The 13973-nt window shown below is 45.3% G+C and overlaps 1 protein-coding gene across 5 annotated transcripts; it reads left to right on the top strand.

The window, feature by feature from the left end:
- The first annotated feature begins 281 nt into the window (after positions 1-281).
- Positions 282-13449, top strand: tars3 (threonyl-tRNA synthetase 3). Of its 5 annotated transcripts, none has more exons than XM_029252042.1 (20): positions 282-449; positions 2085-2488; positions 3124-3195; positions 3702-3889; positions 4963-5086; positions 5170-5294; positions 5418-5535; positions 6187-6251; positions 6346-6424; positions 6527-6673; positions 7436-7534; positions 7741-7907; positions 8019-8181; positions 8301-8438; positions 8580-8657; positions 8755-8855; positions 9022-9126; positions 9314-9386; positions 9721-9835; positions 12502-13449. In XM_029252042.1, exons 1-20 carry the CDS (start codon positions 353-355, stop codon positions 12648-12650), a joined length of 2607 nt encoding a protein of 868 aa, XP_029107875.1. In that variant the 5' UTR covers positions 282-352; the 3' UTR covers positions 12651-13449. The 5 variants fall into 5 exon arrangements, with proteins under 5 accessions (XP_029107875.1, XP_029107874.1, XP_029107876.1 ...); XM_029252041.1 differs by having other exon boundaries at positions 4888-5086; XM_029252043.1 differs by lacking the exons at positions 9022-9126; positions 9314-9386; positions 9721-9835; positions 12502-13449 and having other exon boundaries at positions 4888-5086; positions 8580-8607; positions 8696-8770.
- The last annotated feature ends 524 nt before the right edge of the window (positions 13450-13973 follow it).

Raw genomic sequence — 13973 nt, 5'->3', positions numbered from 1 at the left:
CACACACACACACGCACACACATTGCCCTCACCTATCTGCTGCAGGAAGCAGCGTGCCACCCTCTCAGGTAGCAGGCGGCGGCTACGGATGAAGCGGGACAAGTCCCCCCCTGAGCAGAACTCCAGGATCAGGTAGATGTTCTCAGCGTCCCACTGCAGAACACAAGTGAGAGCAGGTCACTGGGCCACAGTGAGCATCTGGCTGCCCCCGATGTGTGTGTGTGTTGCAGCGTGCGTGCTGAGAGTGAGGCCAGATGAAAGGTTCAGGTGTGTAACCTGGAAGTCCTTGAGCTGCACTATGTGAGGGTGGCGCACGGTCTTCAGGATCTCGATCTCCGTGAGAAGGTTCTCCATGGAGCTCCGGTTCAAGTTCTTCTTGCTCACCACCTTGACAGCCACTGCTTCCCGACTGTCACCCTGCGCAGACGCGCACACACACAATCCATCAGGTAAGGGCCTCTGCCATCTCTCTCACACACTCACTCTCACACACACACACACACACACCTTACTGTAGGCCTTGTACACACACGCGTACGTGCCGCTGCCAAGGCGCTCGGTGAGGACGAACTCGGCCAGTTTTGGAGGAGCGAAGCCGGAAGCCATGAACCCGGTGGGACAATAGCAGCCCGCGCCCCCCAGAGGCGCTGCTAAGCCGAGCACACGGCGCTTCGGGTTCCAAAAACGGCCGTTTTTATTATGTCTCAGTCTGTCCGCCGCTGTCTGTGTGTCGGGCTACGAGCGGCCATGATAACCCCTTAGTCCTACAGCCGGCCTTCCTGCAGAGTACAGCCTGCCCCGCACGAAGAAGAGCGCGCGCGTCACAGTTTCAATTCACACTGTACGGTTATTTTTTTTTATACAAGGCTTGCTTTTAAAAAAGAAAGAAAGAAAACTGTCTCGGATAGCCGAGTGTTATTCCTTTCAAAGTACAGCGTCCCCGGCGCGGATGTTGACACTCAGACGTGTCATACGATGACACAGTGCCGCAGTTCCGCGTCCACCCACGTGGAAACGAGCGGGGAAACGGTGCCCCCTGGCGGTGACATGGGGTAAAACCCTAAAGTGTGTCGCGCGTGCTTCTCGAAGCGATCTATTTGCGTTTATCCCTTCAGATGACACACATACACACACACACACACACTGTAAGAAACCGCTTGTCCTGCGTGGGGTCGCGGTGAACCAGAGCCTAACCCGGCAACACAGGGCGCAAGGCTGGAGTGGGAGGTGACACACCCAGGACGGGACGCCCGTCGCAAGGCACCCCAAGCGGGACTCGAACCTCAGACCCACCAGAGAGCGGGATCCGGTCAAACGGTCCCGCTGCGCCACCGCACCTCCTCCTTCGTATGAGCTCCGGGGAAATCTGGCCCATTTACGACTTTTATACATCAAAAATATGGTTTCTTTAATCATGTGATTCATAATTAGAGTTCATGACATTGCACGCCGGGCAGCGGGTAGTATTTCAGGTAAATAAAGTCCATAGCGCATGAACTCCTAAGAAATGGAGAACTTGTGATAATGACGAGGTGGGAAACATTATTTGATCATATTTGTTGTACAATCGCTTTCTAGACAAGTTTAACGTGCCACAGAATTTGGAGAAGAACTGCTGAAACAGAAAGCGATCTCCAAGGGTTAAATATGAAAAGAAGCACACATTAGTTTTGTATTAACCTTTGTAGCTGACGTCTTTGGTAGTAACGTACAATGATTTTACCGCCTTTACCAAAATATTTGTACTATGTCTATACTCTATATATTCAGGCTGGGTGCTTTATTCAAGTTCTAAAGATTTCAGCTTCCCAGATAACAGTAGTGCGACCAAATTGAGAGAAATGAACAAAAAATGCCTAAAGTAATGGAAGATGTTGCACAAAATTCCCGTTGTTCCTCTTGACTGCATCATAAAATTCGCGACAACAATATATTTCTGCCTTTAATTTGTCCATATTCGCATAGCTACCCTCCCGCCCCGCACTGCCCCTCTTTAAGTTCCTACGCTCAGACGCTAGGGGGCGCTGCACCGCCGCTCTCACTGCGCTCCCACTGAGCTCCCAGCTCTCTCCCCTCTCTTTCAGCGAGCCGCGCGCCGGCACTTGGCCATTTAAACATGGCGGAGGCCTTAGCGGCGCGTCTGGCGGTGCAGGAGCAGCAGATCCACGAGCTGAACCTCGAGGTGCAGCGCCTCGTGCACGCGCTACGCGACGGGCGGCCGGACGGCGGATCCCTCGCCGGATCTCCGGAGCTCGAGAGGCTCAGAGCCGAGAACGAGAAGCTCCGCTATCGGATGGTGCATCTGCGACGCGGGCTGCGGGAGGAGCCGACCCCGGGGGTGCGTGGGCACGAGGAGCAGCAGCAGCAGCAGCAGGAGGAGGAGAAGAGGGGCCGGGAGAGCGCCTCCAAATGCCCGCAAGGACAAGGCGGGGGCGAGGAAGGGGAGAAGGACAAAGAAAATGTGCATAAATGCGCGAACCGTTCTCGGGTAAATATCTGACGTGTTCGTGTGTGCATATCTTTATTTACACTGGTGTGCCCCTCTTCTGTGATCGCAGTCCTTGCAGTCCACGCCGTGCAGGGCCCCTCTTGCGTCCTTTCGATAGATACATCGCTCCTTATTTCAGACCATGACAGTAAACTTTATTCCCGCTTTTACGTCACTAGACCCACAAAGGGGGTGCACTTTTCGAAAGAAACAAATGCCAGTAATGTGTGTGTGTGTTTTTTTTTTTTTTTTTATGTTTTTGCATTTTGTGGGAAGACTTATTTTTAAATGCAAGTGTACTAGTATGCAAATGAGCAGACTTGTTCCCCGCCCACTAAGTGAGAGCGACACTGTCTTAATGGTGTGACTCTGTACATTAATGACAAGATCCGTTGGTTTTTTGTTGTAGGAAAAATGTCCCGTTAGAAGTTTTGGTATGCAAAGCACTTTTTCGGTCCGTAACTGGGAATTTGTGTAGTAGTTTGAAGGGGTTGTGAAAACCTTTATGTAAAATTAAAAAGGAAAAACTGTAATTCTGGATTGTACAAGAGCTGGAAGCATGCTGGGGCCCTCCTCCTAATCTTTCTTTTGACCAGTTTTATCGACTTCTCGTGTTTCACTCTGCTCCGATGCAGCCTGTTCCTGTCGATAAGAACAAGAAGAAGGAAAAGCTGGAGAAGACTCCAAAAGAAGGAGGCCTGGAGGAGGTTGGTCTCGGAAAAACCTTGGCACCCTAAACTCATAACTCTTGTCTAAGTGGCATGATTATTTACGGTAGTGGTTTGGCTCATGTCTAATAATAAGTTATAGTTTGAAGTCCCAGTATGAGAGCTGCCTTTTTTTACTGACATTGACAATTTATCTATATTTATAAACGGTAAACTTAGAACCACACACACACACATTTTCTGAACCGCTCGTCCCATACGGGGTCGCGGGGAACCGGACCCTACCCGGCAACACAGGGCGTAAGGCCGGAGGGGGAGGGGACACACCCAGGATGGGACACCAGTTCATCGCAAGGCACCCCAAGCGGGACTCGAACCCCAGACCCACCGGAGAACAGGACCCGGTCCAACTCACTGCGCCACCGCCCCCCCTAAACTTAGAACCCTTTTTTAAAAAAGAAATAAATAAATAAATAAATAAAAGATACACATGTAGTGCTGTCACCTGGATTAATTGGTTTGTTTTGTGTGTGCCTTGCCCTCAGAGCCACCCATGGCCTGAATACATCTCTGACCGACTGCAGCTCTATGAGAAGCTGAAGGCTGAGAGTGATGGCCTGCTGACCAAAAGGGCTGCAGAGAGCAACCCCATCACTGTAGAGCTGCCTGATGGCAGGATGCTACAGGTGCAGGCCTGGGTGACCAGCCCATACCAACTTGCCTCTGGCATCAGGTCAGGAAGGGGGGGTGGGGGTTGGATTGCCAGGGGCCGAGGGGATCTTCTCCATCAGTGAGAATGTGTGATGTTACCCGAGTCCTCTTCTACTGTTTAGCTTTCATTCTCGCGCTTGCCGCACTCTACTAGATACCAGGAATGTTAACCTGTTCAGTCATTGCCCAGTTAACACCATACGCGGTTAACGTTATGACTTTTTCGGTCGTATGCAGTCATTCCCTGGTTAACATCATACGGGGTGAACAAAGATGCACTTGAACAGCCGAGCCATTTTTGGAAAACGCTCGCTAAGGCTCACTTTAGGGATGGCTCTCAAGTACATTTTTATGAATCCACATGTGCGATGCTGAGCGTGACTGACCTACCGATAATACTGGCCTCTTGCACATGTGTGTGAGGGTATAATGAATACCGGTATTCATTATTTCCAAGTATAGACCTAAAACATGCATTATAAACCATACCTAACTCCAAATAAAGATGGTGAGGCTATCCAGTTTTCTGTAGTTTTGGTGAAGGTAAAAAATAGCGAAGCTGTTTGTAAAACACACATACATGTGTGTTCAATTATGGTTTATGCTCTAGTGTACAGTGTACCTTCTGCATCAAATGATATCATGGACACTTGCACGCTTTTTAAAAATGTTACAATATACCAGGTTCGGTGATCGACCAGGCGTGAGGCGGTGCTGGGTCGACCTGTAAGGTTCTTAATTTTTTTTTAAAAAAAAAAGAAAAAAAACAAGAAATACTGCAGCACTCCTAAGAATCCACTAAATGGGAGCTTTCGGCAGCAAAAGCATCATCATCAGTGTGAGTTCCTCCGTGTGATCACTCTTGAAAATTTTGTACTGAAATAGTTCTGTGTTGCCCTTTCCCAGCAGTTTAACGAAATGAGGACTTTAAAGAGGATGTGGTGTTTAACCCGGCTGTGCTTTGGTGTCTAACACTAGTGGTAACCAGGCAATGCCATACAATGACTTTATCCCATTCAGTGATGGAACCAGGCATCATTCGCACCACGAAGCAGTCGTGCAGGGTATCCTGTATGGTGATCACACCTCTTTCAGTCAGGGCCTTGCTGACAACGCTGTGGTCGCACGTGTGAACGGGGAGCTGTGGGATCTGGACAGGCCTCTGGAGAAGGACTGCTTGCTGGAGTTGCTGCGCTTCGATGATGACGACGCCCGGGCTGTGAGTGCCGCACCCTTCTCTCCCGGTGTTTCTCCCTGCCTGTGTCTCCATGGCCTCACCAGTCGGGGCGCTGTGTTCTGCAGGTGTACTGGCACTCCAGTGCCCATGTTCTGGGTGAGGCCATGGAGCGCTTTTACGGAGGCTGCCTTTGCTATGGACCGCCTATTGAGAACGGGTTCTACTATGACATGTTTCTGGAGGGTCAGCGGTGAGCTTGTACGCCTGTTTTTGCTTGCATTAGGACCAAAATGTTTTTAGTCCTGAGGTGCATCAAAGTGTTTGGTTACAGCACGTGAAGAGAACATGTCCGTGTCTTTCGTGTCTTGGTCAGAGGGGTGTCCAGCACTGAATTTGGGGCCCTCGAAGGAATTTGCCGGTCAGTGGTGAAGGAAAAGCAGCCCTTTGAGCGCCTGGAGGTCAGCAAGGAGACCCTGCTGCAGATGTTCAAGGTGAGAGAACTGCCCCTTCCATGTTCTGCAGATTTTTTTTTTTTTTTGCTTTTATTAATTTAACTGACACTTTTCTCCAAAGTCTGCAATTATTTACCCATTTAAACAGCTGGGTAATTTTACTGGAGCAATTTTTTTAGGGTAAGTATCATACTCAATGGTACTTACTACAGCCAGAGGTAGGGATCAAACCTGCAACCTTTGGGTCTAAAGGCACCAGCTCTATCCACTATGCTACCAGCTGTCCCCTTTTTGATACCTTCATCTCTGTCTGCTTGTAATGTTGGAGAGAAATATTGCAAGATGTACAAGTCCCCTTTTTTGTGGTACTGGACATACCCATACAGGTCCCCATCATCACACCTAGTGTACTCAGGAGGGGTGGGCAGCTGCTGATACTTGACCCCATGGAAGTTTTTTTTTTTTTAGTTTTTTTTCCCCCCTCCTTTTTTGTAAATTGGAAGTTTTTTGTTCTCCCCTCAACTGCCTGCTGCCTCACTCTATGTTATAAATGAACAGCAACTTTATTAAAAAATAAATTCAGTTGTACTGAAACGTTAACCCGCTTTAGGATCGTATCCTTAACCAACCCAGCATTTACCTTCGTCATTTTCTACTTCTGAATAAGGTCCCAGTTTTTGTCCATTGCAGTACAACAAGTTCAAGTGTCGCATTTTGAACGAGAAGGTCACCACCCCCACCACCACTGTGTACAGGTAAAAGGATGTGTAATACATTGAAATTGTTTCCTGCACTGCTCATGCCAGATAGAGCGCCAGAGAATTTGCCCCCACGTGTCTCCTGTCACAGATGTGGGCCGCTGATCGACCTGTGCAGAGGGCCACATGTGCGGCACACTGGGAAGATCAAAGCTATGAAAATCTATAAGGTGGGTAGTGTCAATGTGTGTGGATTTTTTTCCAGTTATATTGTGCAAGAATTTAACGCGAAGGTTACATCCTACTTTTTCTTGCATTCCATTCGTACTCAGAACTCCTCTACATACTGGGAGGGGCGCTCTGATATGGAGACTCTGCAGCGCATCTATGGCATTTCCTTCCCTGACAGCAAGATGCTGAAAGAATGGGAGCGCTTCCAAGAAGAGGCGAGAAACCGGGATCACCGCAAAATCGGCAAGGTACTGGATTGCAGTGTTGGAGGACACCAGTAGAAGAGGAGCTCTCATCAGTAGAGTTATTTTTTGTGTGTGTGTGTGCGTGCGCGCGCATTCTTAGCCCAGCTGGTCCTTTTGACCGACTGACTCACGTCTCCCTGCTGGACCCACAGAAGGCAGCAGGTGGCTGGCGAAGAAATGTGGCTCTGAACAGAACCAGAGGAAGTCTGCTTAATCATATCATTCAAATAATTTCATTCAAATGAGTGTCATTCTTTATTTGGTTCTCATTCAATATTTCTTCATGTTTTCAATATTTTATCAGATGCTCTTGTTTAGAATATCTATCACAGCTTACTGTTGACTTGTCATGGGGTTATAATGGGCTATAATTGGGCTATTGGAGTATTAGGTTAAACATATTACAACCGCAGGCCCCTTAGAATGAGTGGAAAGTGAAACACTTCAATCCAGACTTTCCCCTTTACATTTAGCTGGTCATTTTCTCCAATATGATGTAAGTTAAACTACCAGCATTTATTTTATCCATTTGTTCAGCTGGGTAATTTTTACTGGGGCAATTTAGGGTAAGTCTCTTGCTCATGGATACTACAAAGGAGGTGGGATTTGAACCTGTAACCTTCCAAGTCCAAAGGCGGCAGCTCTAATTTAAGGAAGTCTGTAGCATTTTTTTTTCCACAGACTTGCCTCAATTATTGTTTGCTAATCCCATGGTTCCACACTGTGATGTGTGTGTGTGTGTGTGTGTGTGTGTTTGTTTTGCAGGAACAGGAGCTATTCTTCTTCCATGACCTCAGCCCAGGCAGCTGCTTCTTCCTCCCTAGAGGGGCCTACATTTACAACACACTCACTGACTTCATCAAGGTGAGAAAGGTCCTCGGATGCTGGCACCAGTATGTGGGTCCAGTCACATAGCCAGATCACATGTTTGACCTTGGAGGGCATGGCCAGCATGCCATTAGAGATCACCCTTCTTGACTGTTAGGATGTTGTGGACTCTTCGATGAGTGTCTCTCTGGTTAATAAAGAAGCCTGCAGGTGGCTTTCCCTGTTCTTTCCTCACTGTCCAGGAGGAGTACTGCAGACGGGGCTTCCAGGAGGTGGCCACCCCCAACATTTACAACAGCAAGTTGTGGGAAACCTCAGGACACTGGCAGCACTACAGTGAGAACATGTTCTCCTTCCCTGTGGAGCAGGACATCTTTGCCCTTAAGCCCATGAACTGCCCAGGGCACTGGTGGGTTCATCTGCATGACAGCTCCTTTAGCATCGTACAAGCGTGTATCCAACTTTCCGTGGGTCAGTAACCCTTGCCCATGTGGTCTCCCCCGACTGTCTCCCTCTGCAGTCTCATGTTCAGTCACCGGCCTCGGTCATGGCGGGAGCTGCCCCTGAGACTAGCCGACTTTGGGGTGCTCCATCGTAACGAGCTGTCCGGCACATTGACGGGACTCACCAGGGTGCGTCGATTCCAGCAAGATGATGCCCACATCTTCTGCACCATGGAGCAGGTGACCCGGCCAGCTTGTAACCTGAAGAACATGCAACCAAAATAGGGAAACTGTGGATGTTTCCTGCTGTGAGATCAGGTTTCCTTCATTCACTATATCTGTTTTCTTTGCCCATCTAGATTAAGACTGAAATGAAGGGATGCCTGGACTTCTTGCGCAGTGTGTATGATGTCTTTGAGTTCTCCTTCCAGTTGTACCTCTCCACACGTCCTGAAAAGTTCCTTGGTGACATTGCCATCTGGGACCAGGCTGAGAAGGTAATGGTCAGAGGTGCTGCCTGCAAGGCCATTAAGCTTCAGTGGTTCCTTTGAAGGAAGTTGCTTATACTTTGATTTAATTTATGACAGTTTATACAGATGAGACAAAGGCATGTAACGCATAATTGTGTTGGCTGACAGCAACTGGAGAACAGCCTAGACGAGTTTGGTGAGCCATGGAAACTCAACCCTGGGGATGGTGCATTCTATGGTCCCAAGGTGAGTTGACACTCTTGTCTTCTTTCCCTCCCACTTAGTGCATGAAAAAAACCCCGTTAACGAGGCGTGTGGATCAACAATATATGTGTGACTTCAGATCGACATAAAGATCAAGGATGCCATTGGACGTTATCACCAGTGTGCCACCATCCAGTTGGACTTCCAACTGCCAATCCGCTTTGACCTGACGTTTGTTGGGTGAGAGAGTTTTCAGTCCAAACAAATGCTTTAAAGCAAATGTTTGTACTTGATTATACATAGCTAAGCAACACAAAGATTAGCGGGATGGAAGAAAGAAGTACCTATATTTAAAACACGTAGGAGGATGATGCTGTCATTTAAATGCCACCCATGTCCCCTACAGGAAAGACGGTGATGACAAGGGGCGGCCTGTCATCATCCACCGTGCAGTTCTGGGCTCTGTGGAGAGGATGATTGCTATCCTCACAGAGAACTATGGTGGAAAGTGGTGAGCATAACCCATAGATAGAAAATTTAGTTGTCTCAGAAAACAGTGAATCTTTCCACCCCTCTTTTAAAAAAAACAGTTTTTATATTTGATACGGCATTAAGTTGACTTGTCCAAACAATTTGGGGAGATTAGAAAGTGATTTTTTATTTATTTATTCCCCCCCCCCCCACTCTGCTTCCTGCAGGCCTCTCTGGCTATCTCCCCGTCAGGTGATGCTGGTACCCATCAACCCCTCATGTGACGATTATACAAAGGCGGTATGTTTCCCCCACCTCTTCCGCTGTCTGTCCCACCTCACCCAACCACACTGATCCTCAGTTCAGGATACTCATTCCTTCGGTTCTTTCTCTGAGGTCTATACCTCGTACCTGAGTGCGTGTGTGTGTGTGTGTGTGTGTGTGTGTGTGTGTGTGTGTGTGTGTGTGTGTGTGTGTGTGTTAGGGTGTAGCACAATTAGAGTAAATGCTCATGTATGTTATTAGCTGTAACTTTTACGAGGTAAGTAGGCAAATCAAACATGGAGTTCTCAGACTGGTATTCTATGTGTATGACTCTCTGCATGTCACATTTACCTCTTTATGTTTTACCCAGGTGTGTAAGCAGTTTGTGGAAGCTGGCTTCATGGCAGATGTGGACCTTGATTCCAGCTGCCTGCTCAATAAGAAGATCCGCAATGCCCAGCTGGCCCAATACAACTTCATTCTAGGTGAGAGTAACTAGCATGTCAGTAAAGTTGATGGTGGAATTTTATCATTCATAAGAGGTTATCAAATACTGTACATTACATTGAGACTCATGTTTGCTATTTTTTATTTATGCTCTTTAACTTCCTCTCAAAACTCTAAGAATCCTGCAGTGTACTTTGAAATTGTATGATTTGAAATGTATTCTTTAAAACTTGTAGATATACATGCATGTTTTTTTTATATATATACATACACATATACAAACCCTGACAAAAATTATGGAATCGCCACACTTTGAGGATGTTCACACAGTTTTTTACATTGTAGCAAATAAACAAATCAGAGAACACAAAACAATTTTTGTTTAATAGCTGAATATTCTGGGTTCATTAAACATACCTCAAACAAATTAAATTATTTTAATTAATGCCAATTTTTTTTTCCCAAATTAAGTAGTAGAAAAAATTATGGAATCACGCAATGTTAAGGAAAAAAATTATGGAATCACTTGGTATTTGCATTTTTAAAACAAACACAGACACAAGTCAAAAAATGCAAATTAGTCTGCAGTTAAAAGAGAGAGCTTACTGAGCTTAACGAGCTGTTGGACTTGACTAATTGAAAGGAAACATGGCCCCAACAAGAGAGTTATCAATGGAAACAATGGAAAGGATAATAAAACTTCTTCAAGAAGGAAATCCAACACAGAGTGTGGCAAAAAAGTTGATTGTTCCCAGTCAGCTGTGTCTAAAATTTGGTGCAAGAATAAACAAAATGGGAAGGTAATAAAAGGAAAACATACGGGTAGACCAAGGAAGACGTCAAAGCGTCAGGATAGAAAACTCAAAGCAATATGCCGTGAAAATAGAAAATGCACAACAAAACAAATGAAAAACAAATGGGCGGAAACTGGAGTCAATGTTTGTGACAGAACTGTAAGAAATCGGCTGAAAGAAATGGGATTCACATATAGAAAAGCCAAACAAAAACCAGCACTAACACCTGAACAGAAGAAAACAAGGTTACAGTGGGCTAAAGAGAAGCAATCATGGAGTGTGGATCAGTGAATGAAAATAATATGCAGTGATGAATCACAAATCTGCACTGGCCAAGGCGATGATGCTGGAACTTTTGTCTGGTGCCGTTCTAATGAAACATACAAAGATGACTGCCTCAAGAAAACAATCAAATTTCCCCAGTCATTTATGATATGGGGTTGCATGTCAGGTAAAGGACCAGGTGAGATGGCAATCATGACCTCAGCAGTCAATGCCTAGGTGTACATTGAAATTTTGGACACTTTTCTCATTGCATCAATAGAAAATAGGTTTGGTGATAATGAAGTAATTTTTCAGGATGATAATGCATCTTGCCACAGAGCAAAGAGTGTTATGCCTTTCCTGAAAAAAAGCTTTATCAACTCAATGACATGGCCAGCAAACAGTCCAGATCTCAATCCGATTGAAAATTTATGGTGGAAATTGAAAAAATTGGTCCATGACAAGACTCCATCCTGCAAAGCTGATCTGTTAACAGCTATTCGAGAAAGTTGGAACCAGATTGATGAAGAATATTGTTTTTCCTTAGTGAAGTCAGTGCCTCAAAGAATCCAGGCCATCATAAAAGCCCGAGGAGGAACGACAAAGTATTGACTGTATTTTTTTTTTTTTGTTGATGATTCCATAATTTTTTCCTTAACATTAAGTGATTCCATATTTTTTTCCTCTACTTGATTTGGAAAAAAAATTGCCATTAATTAAAGTAATTTAATTTGTTTGTGGTCAACAAATGCATTCAGCAAAGCCAGAATGTCCAACTATTAAACAAAAAATGTTTTGTTGTATCTGTGATTTGTTTATTTGCTATGAAGTAAAAAAGTTGGGTAAACATGCTCAAAGTGTGGTGATTCCATAATTTTTGCCAGGGGTTGTATATGTATATATATATATATATAGGGGGGTGTGGTGGCGCAGCGAGTTTGGCCTGTGCTTGCTCTCTGGTGGGTCTGGGGTTCGAGTCCTGCTTGGGGTGTCTTGTGACAGACTGGCGTCCCCTCCCGGGTGTGTCCCCTCCCCCTCCCCCTCCAGCCCTGCGCCCTGTGTTGTTGGGTTAGGCTCCGGACAAGGGTTCGTGTGTGTGTGTGTATTTGAAATTGTTTTCATTTTCTGCATAGATGCATGTAAATCATGAAGGAAAATATAGATTTGACTGTATTTTGTATACATAAAAATGTGTGGTACCTCCAAATTTAATCACCTCCCAAGCAGTTACTTACTTACATTTATTTATTTAGGAGATGCTTTTCTCCAAAGTGACATCCAATGAACTCTGTTATCAGCCCACACACCTTATTCACCAAGGTGACTTACACTGCTAGATACACTACTTACAATGGGTTAATCGTAAAATTATATTTATATAAGCAACCCTAGAGCAGAACTATCCAACTCTGGTTCCCCTTCCACCACTAAAAAGTCAGAAATTGAGTGTCATGAGTTCAGTCCAAGAGTTAGTTGAACAGGTGGTTCACTGTCCTACTGGACTGAAAACCTCTGGAATTTGGCTCTGCAGGACCAGAACTGAAGAGCTCTGAGCCCACATTCCAAAAATGTGGTTAGGGTAAGACATGTAAAGAGCTAGAACAATGTTCTGTGAATTCTCTAACTCTAATTGTTCTCTACTGTAGTGGTGGGCGAGAAGGAAAGGCTGACTAATAGTGTGAATGTGCGTACGAGGGACAACAAGGTCCACGGTGAGATGCCTGTACTGGAGGTCATGGCCAGGCTGACCCTGCTGAAGCAGTCACGCTGTTGTCACGCGGAGGTGGAGTTCTGAGGAAGAGCAGCAGGAAGATGCCACCTTGGGGTAGCCAACATCTGGAAAAACTGGGCAGATCTTGGGGAAGCTTCATAACATTTAGGTGGAGAGACCATGGAAGCAAGATGTTGACTTTTGTTGGAAGCTGGAATGGTTTAGTAAATAATAAAATTGAGGGAAACTAACTATAAGGTCGAACTCCTTCATTTGTACAGTTCTCACTTTAGTATACATTAGTGAAATTATTCACTGAAACAAACCAGACAGCTGAGCTGCTGATGTAACATTGAGGTCTCCAGTAGAGTGAGTTCTTGTTGGAGTATTTCATGAATGGAGTGATTATGTATGTTATAAAATGGAAATTTTGGCTGTAGGGAAGTTGGAATGACTTGCAGTTTTTTTTGTGATGTCCTAACAGACCATGAAGGAAGTTGGCTTTATGATTGGGAAAGTACTGATACCTGTAGATTAAGTGTACAGGTGGTTTGTTACCAAGCAATGTATTGCTTTCATTCTGGACAAGTAATGGATAACATTGATTATGTGGAGTGTGCGGTGGTATGTCGAGGAATAGAAAAGCAAATGAAGAAACCCTTGATCTCTTTTCCATTTGGGTGGTGCAATAAATTTTTCCTGTGCATCTAAATTTTTGTTCTGATATACATCACAATATTTAAAGATGCATACAGAACATGCATACATAACACAGTTGTAATATGTCATGCCTTTAGTAGATATATACACATTTCAGTACGTTACTTTATGGAGCAGATGCTTTTCTCCAAAGTGACTTCCTATGAACACTTTTCAGTGTTATCAGCCCACACCTTATTCACCCAAGGTGACTTACATTACTTACAAGTTACTCATCCATACACCAGTGAAACATACTCTGTGTCACTCACACACCATGGGTGACTTAAAGTTACTGATGCACCTAACCAGCATGTCTTTGAACTGTGGGAGGAAACCCATGCAGACAGAGGGAGAACATCCAAACTTCACACAGGCTGAGCAGGGATTGAACTCTCTCACACCACCCATGCGCTCTGAGACAGCAGTGCTACCTGCTGTGCCACTGTGCCACCAAATATACAAATACTGAAAATATATATTTTAAGTAGTAAATATATTAACATTTTATGGTAGCTGGATGGCCTAAAGGAATTGTCACCAACTTTGGCGCAGGAGAAGGGGCTCAAATCCTTGTCAGGGCAAGCCTCCAGTAAAAGTCCCTAGGCTTAGACTGCCGTTTTTTTATACATAGTTTTGTATTTATTCTTTTTTACTCTGTATATATGCTATTTATTTATTCTGTGTCAGCTGTCTGTCTTGTCAGTT

Source organism: Scleropages formosus, chromosome 5 (assembly GCF_900964775.1).
Source record: "Scleropages formosus chromosome 5, fSclFor1.1, whole genome shotgun sequence".
NCBI lineage: Eukaryota > Metazoa > Chordata > Actinopteri > Osteoglossiformes > Osteoglossidae > Scleropages > Scleropages formosus.
This window is presented reverse-complemented; position numbering and strand designations above follow the sequence as displayed.

What these genes read in the sequence shown, in the direction of transcription:
- tars3 (XM_029252041.1), top strand. Translation starts at nt 353, where the DNA reads ATGGAGCTCCGGTTCAAGTTCTTCTTGCTCACCACCTTGACAGCCACT. An exon ending in CAACTTGCCTCTGGCATCAG is followed by an intron (nt 3,890 to 4,887) that starts GTCAGGAAGGGG and finishes TATCCCATTCAG; the next exon opens with TGATGGAACCAGGCATCATT. An exon ending in CCCTGCTGCAGATGTTCAAG is followed by an intron (nt 5,536 to 6,186) that starts GTGAGAGAACTG and finishes TGTCCATTGCAG; the next exon opens with TACAACAAGTTCAAGTGTCG.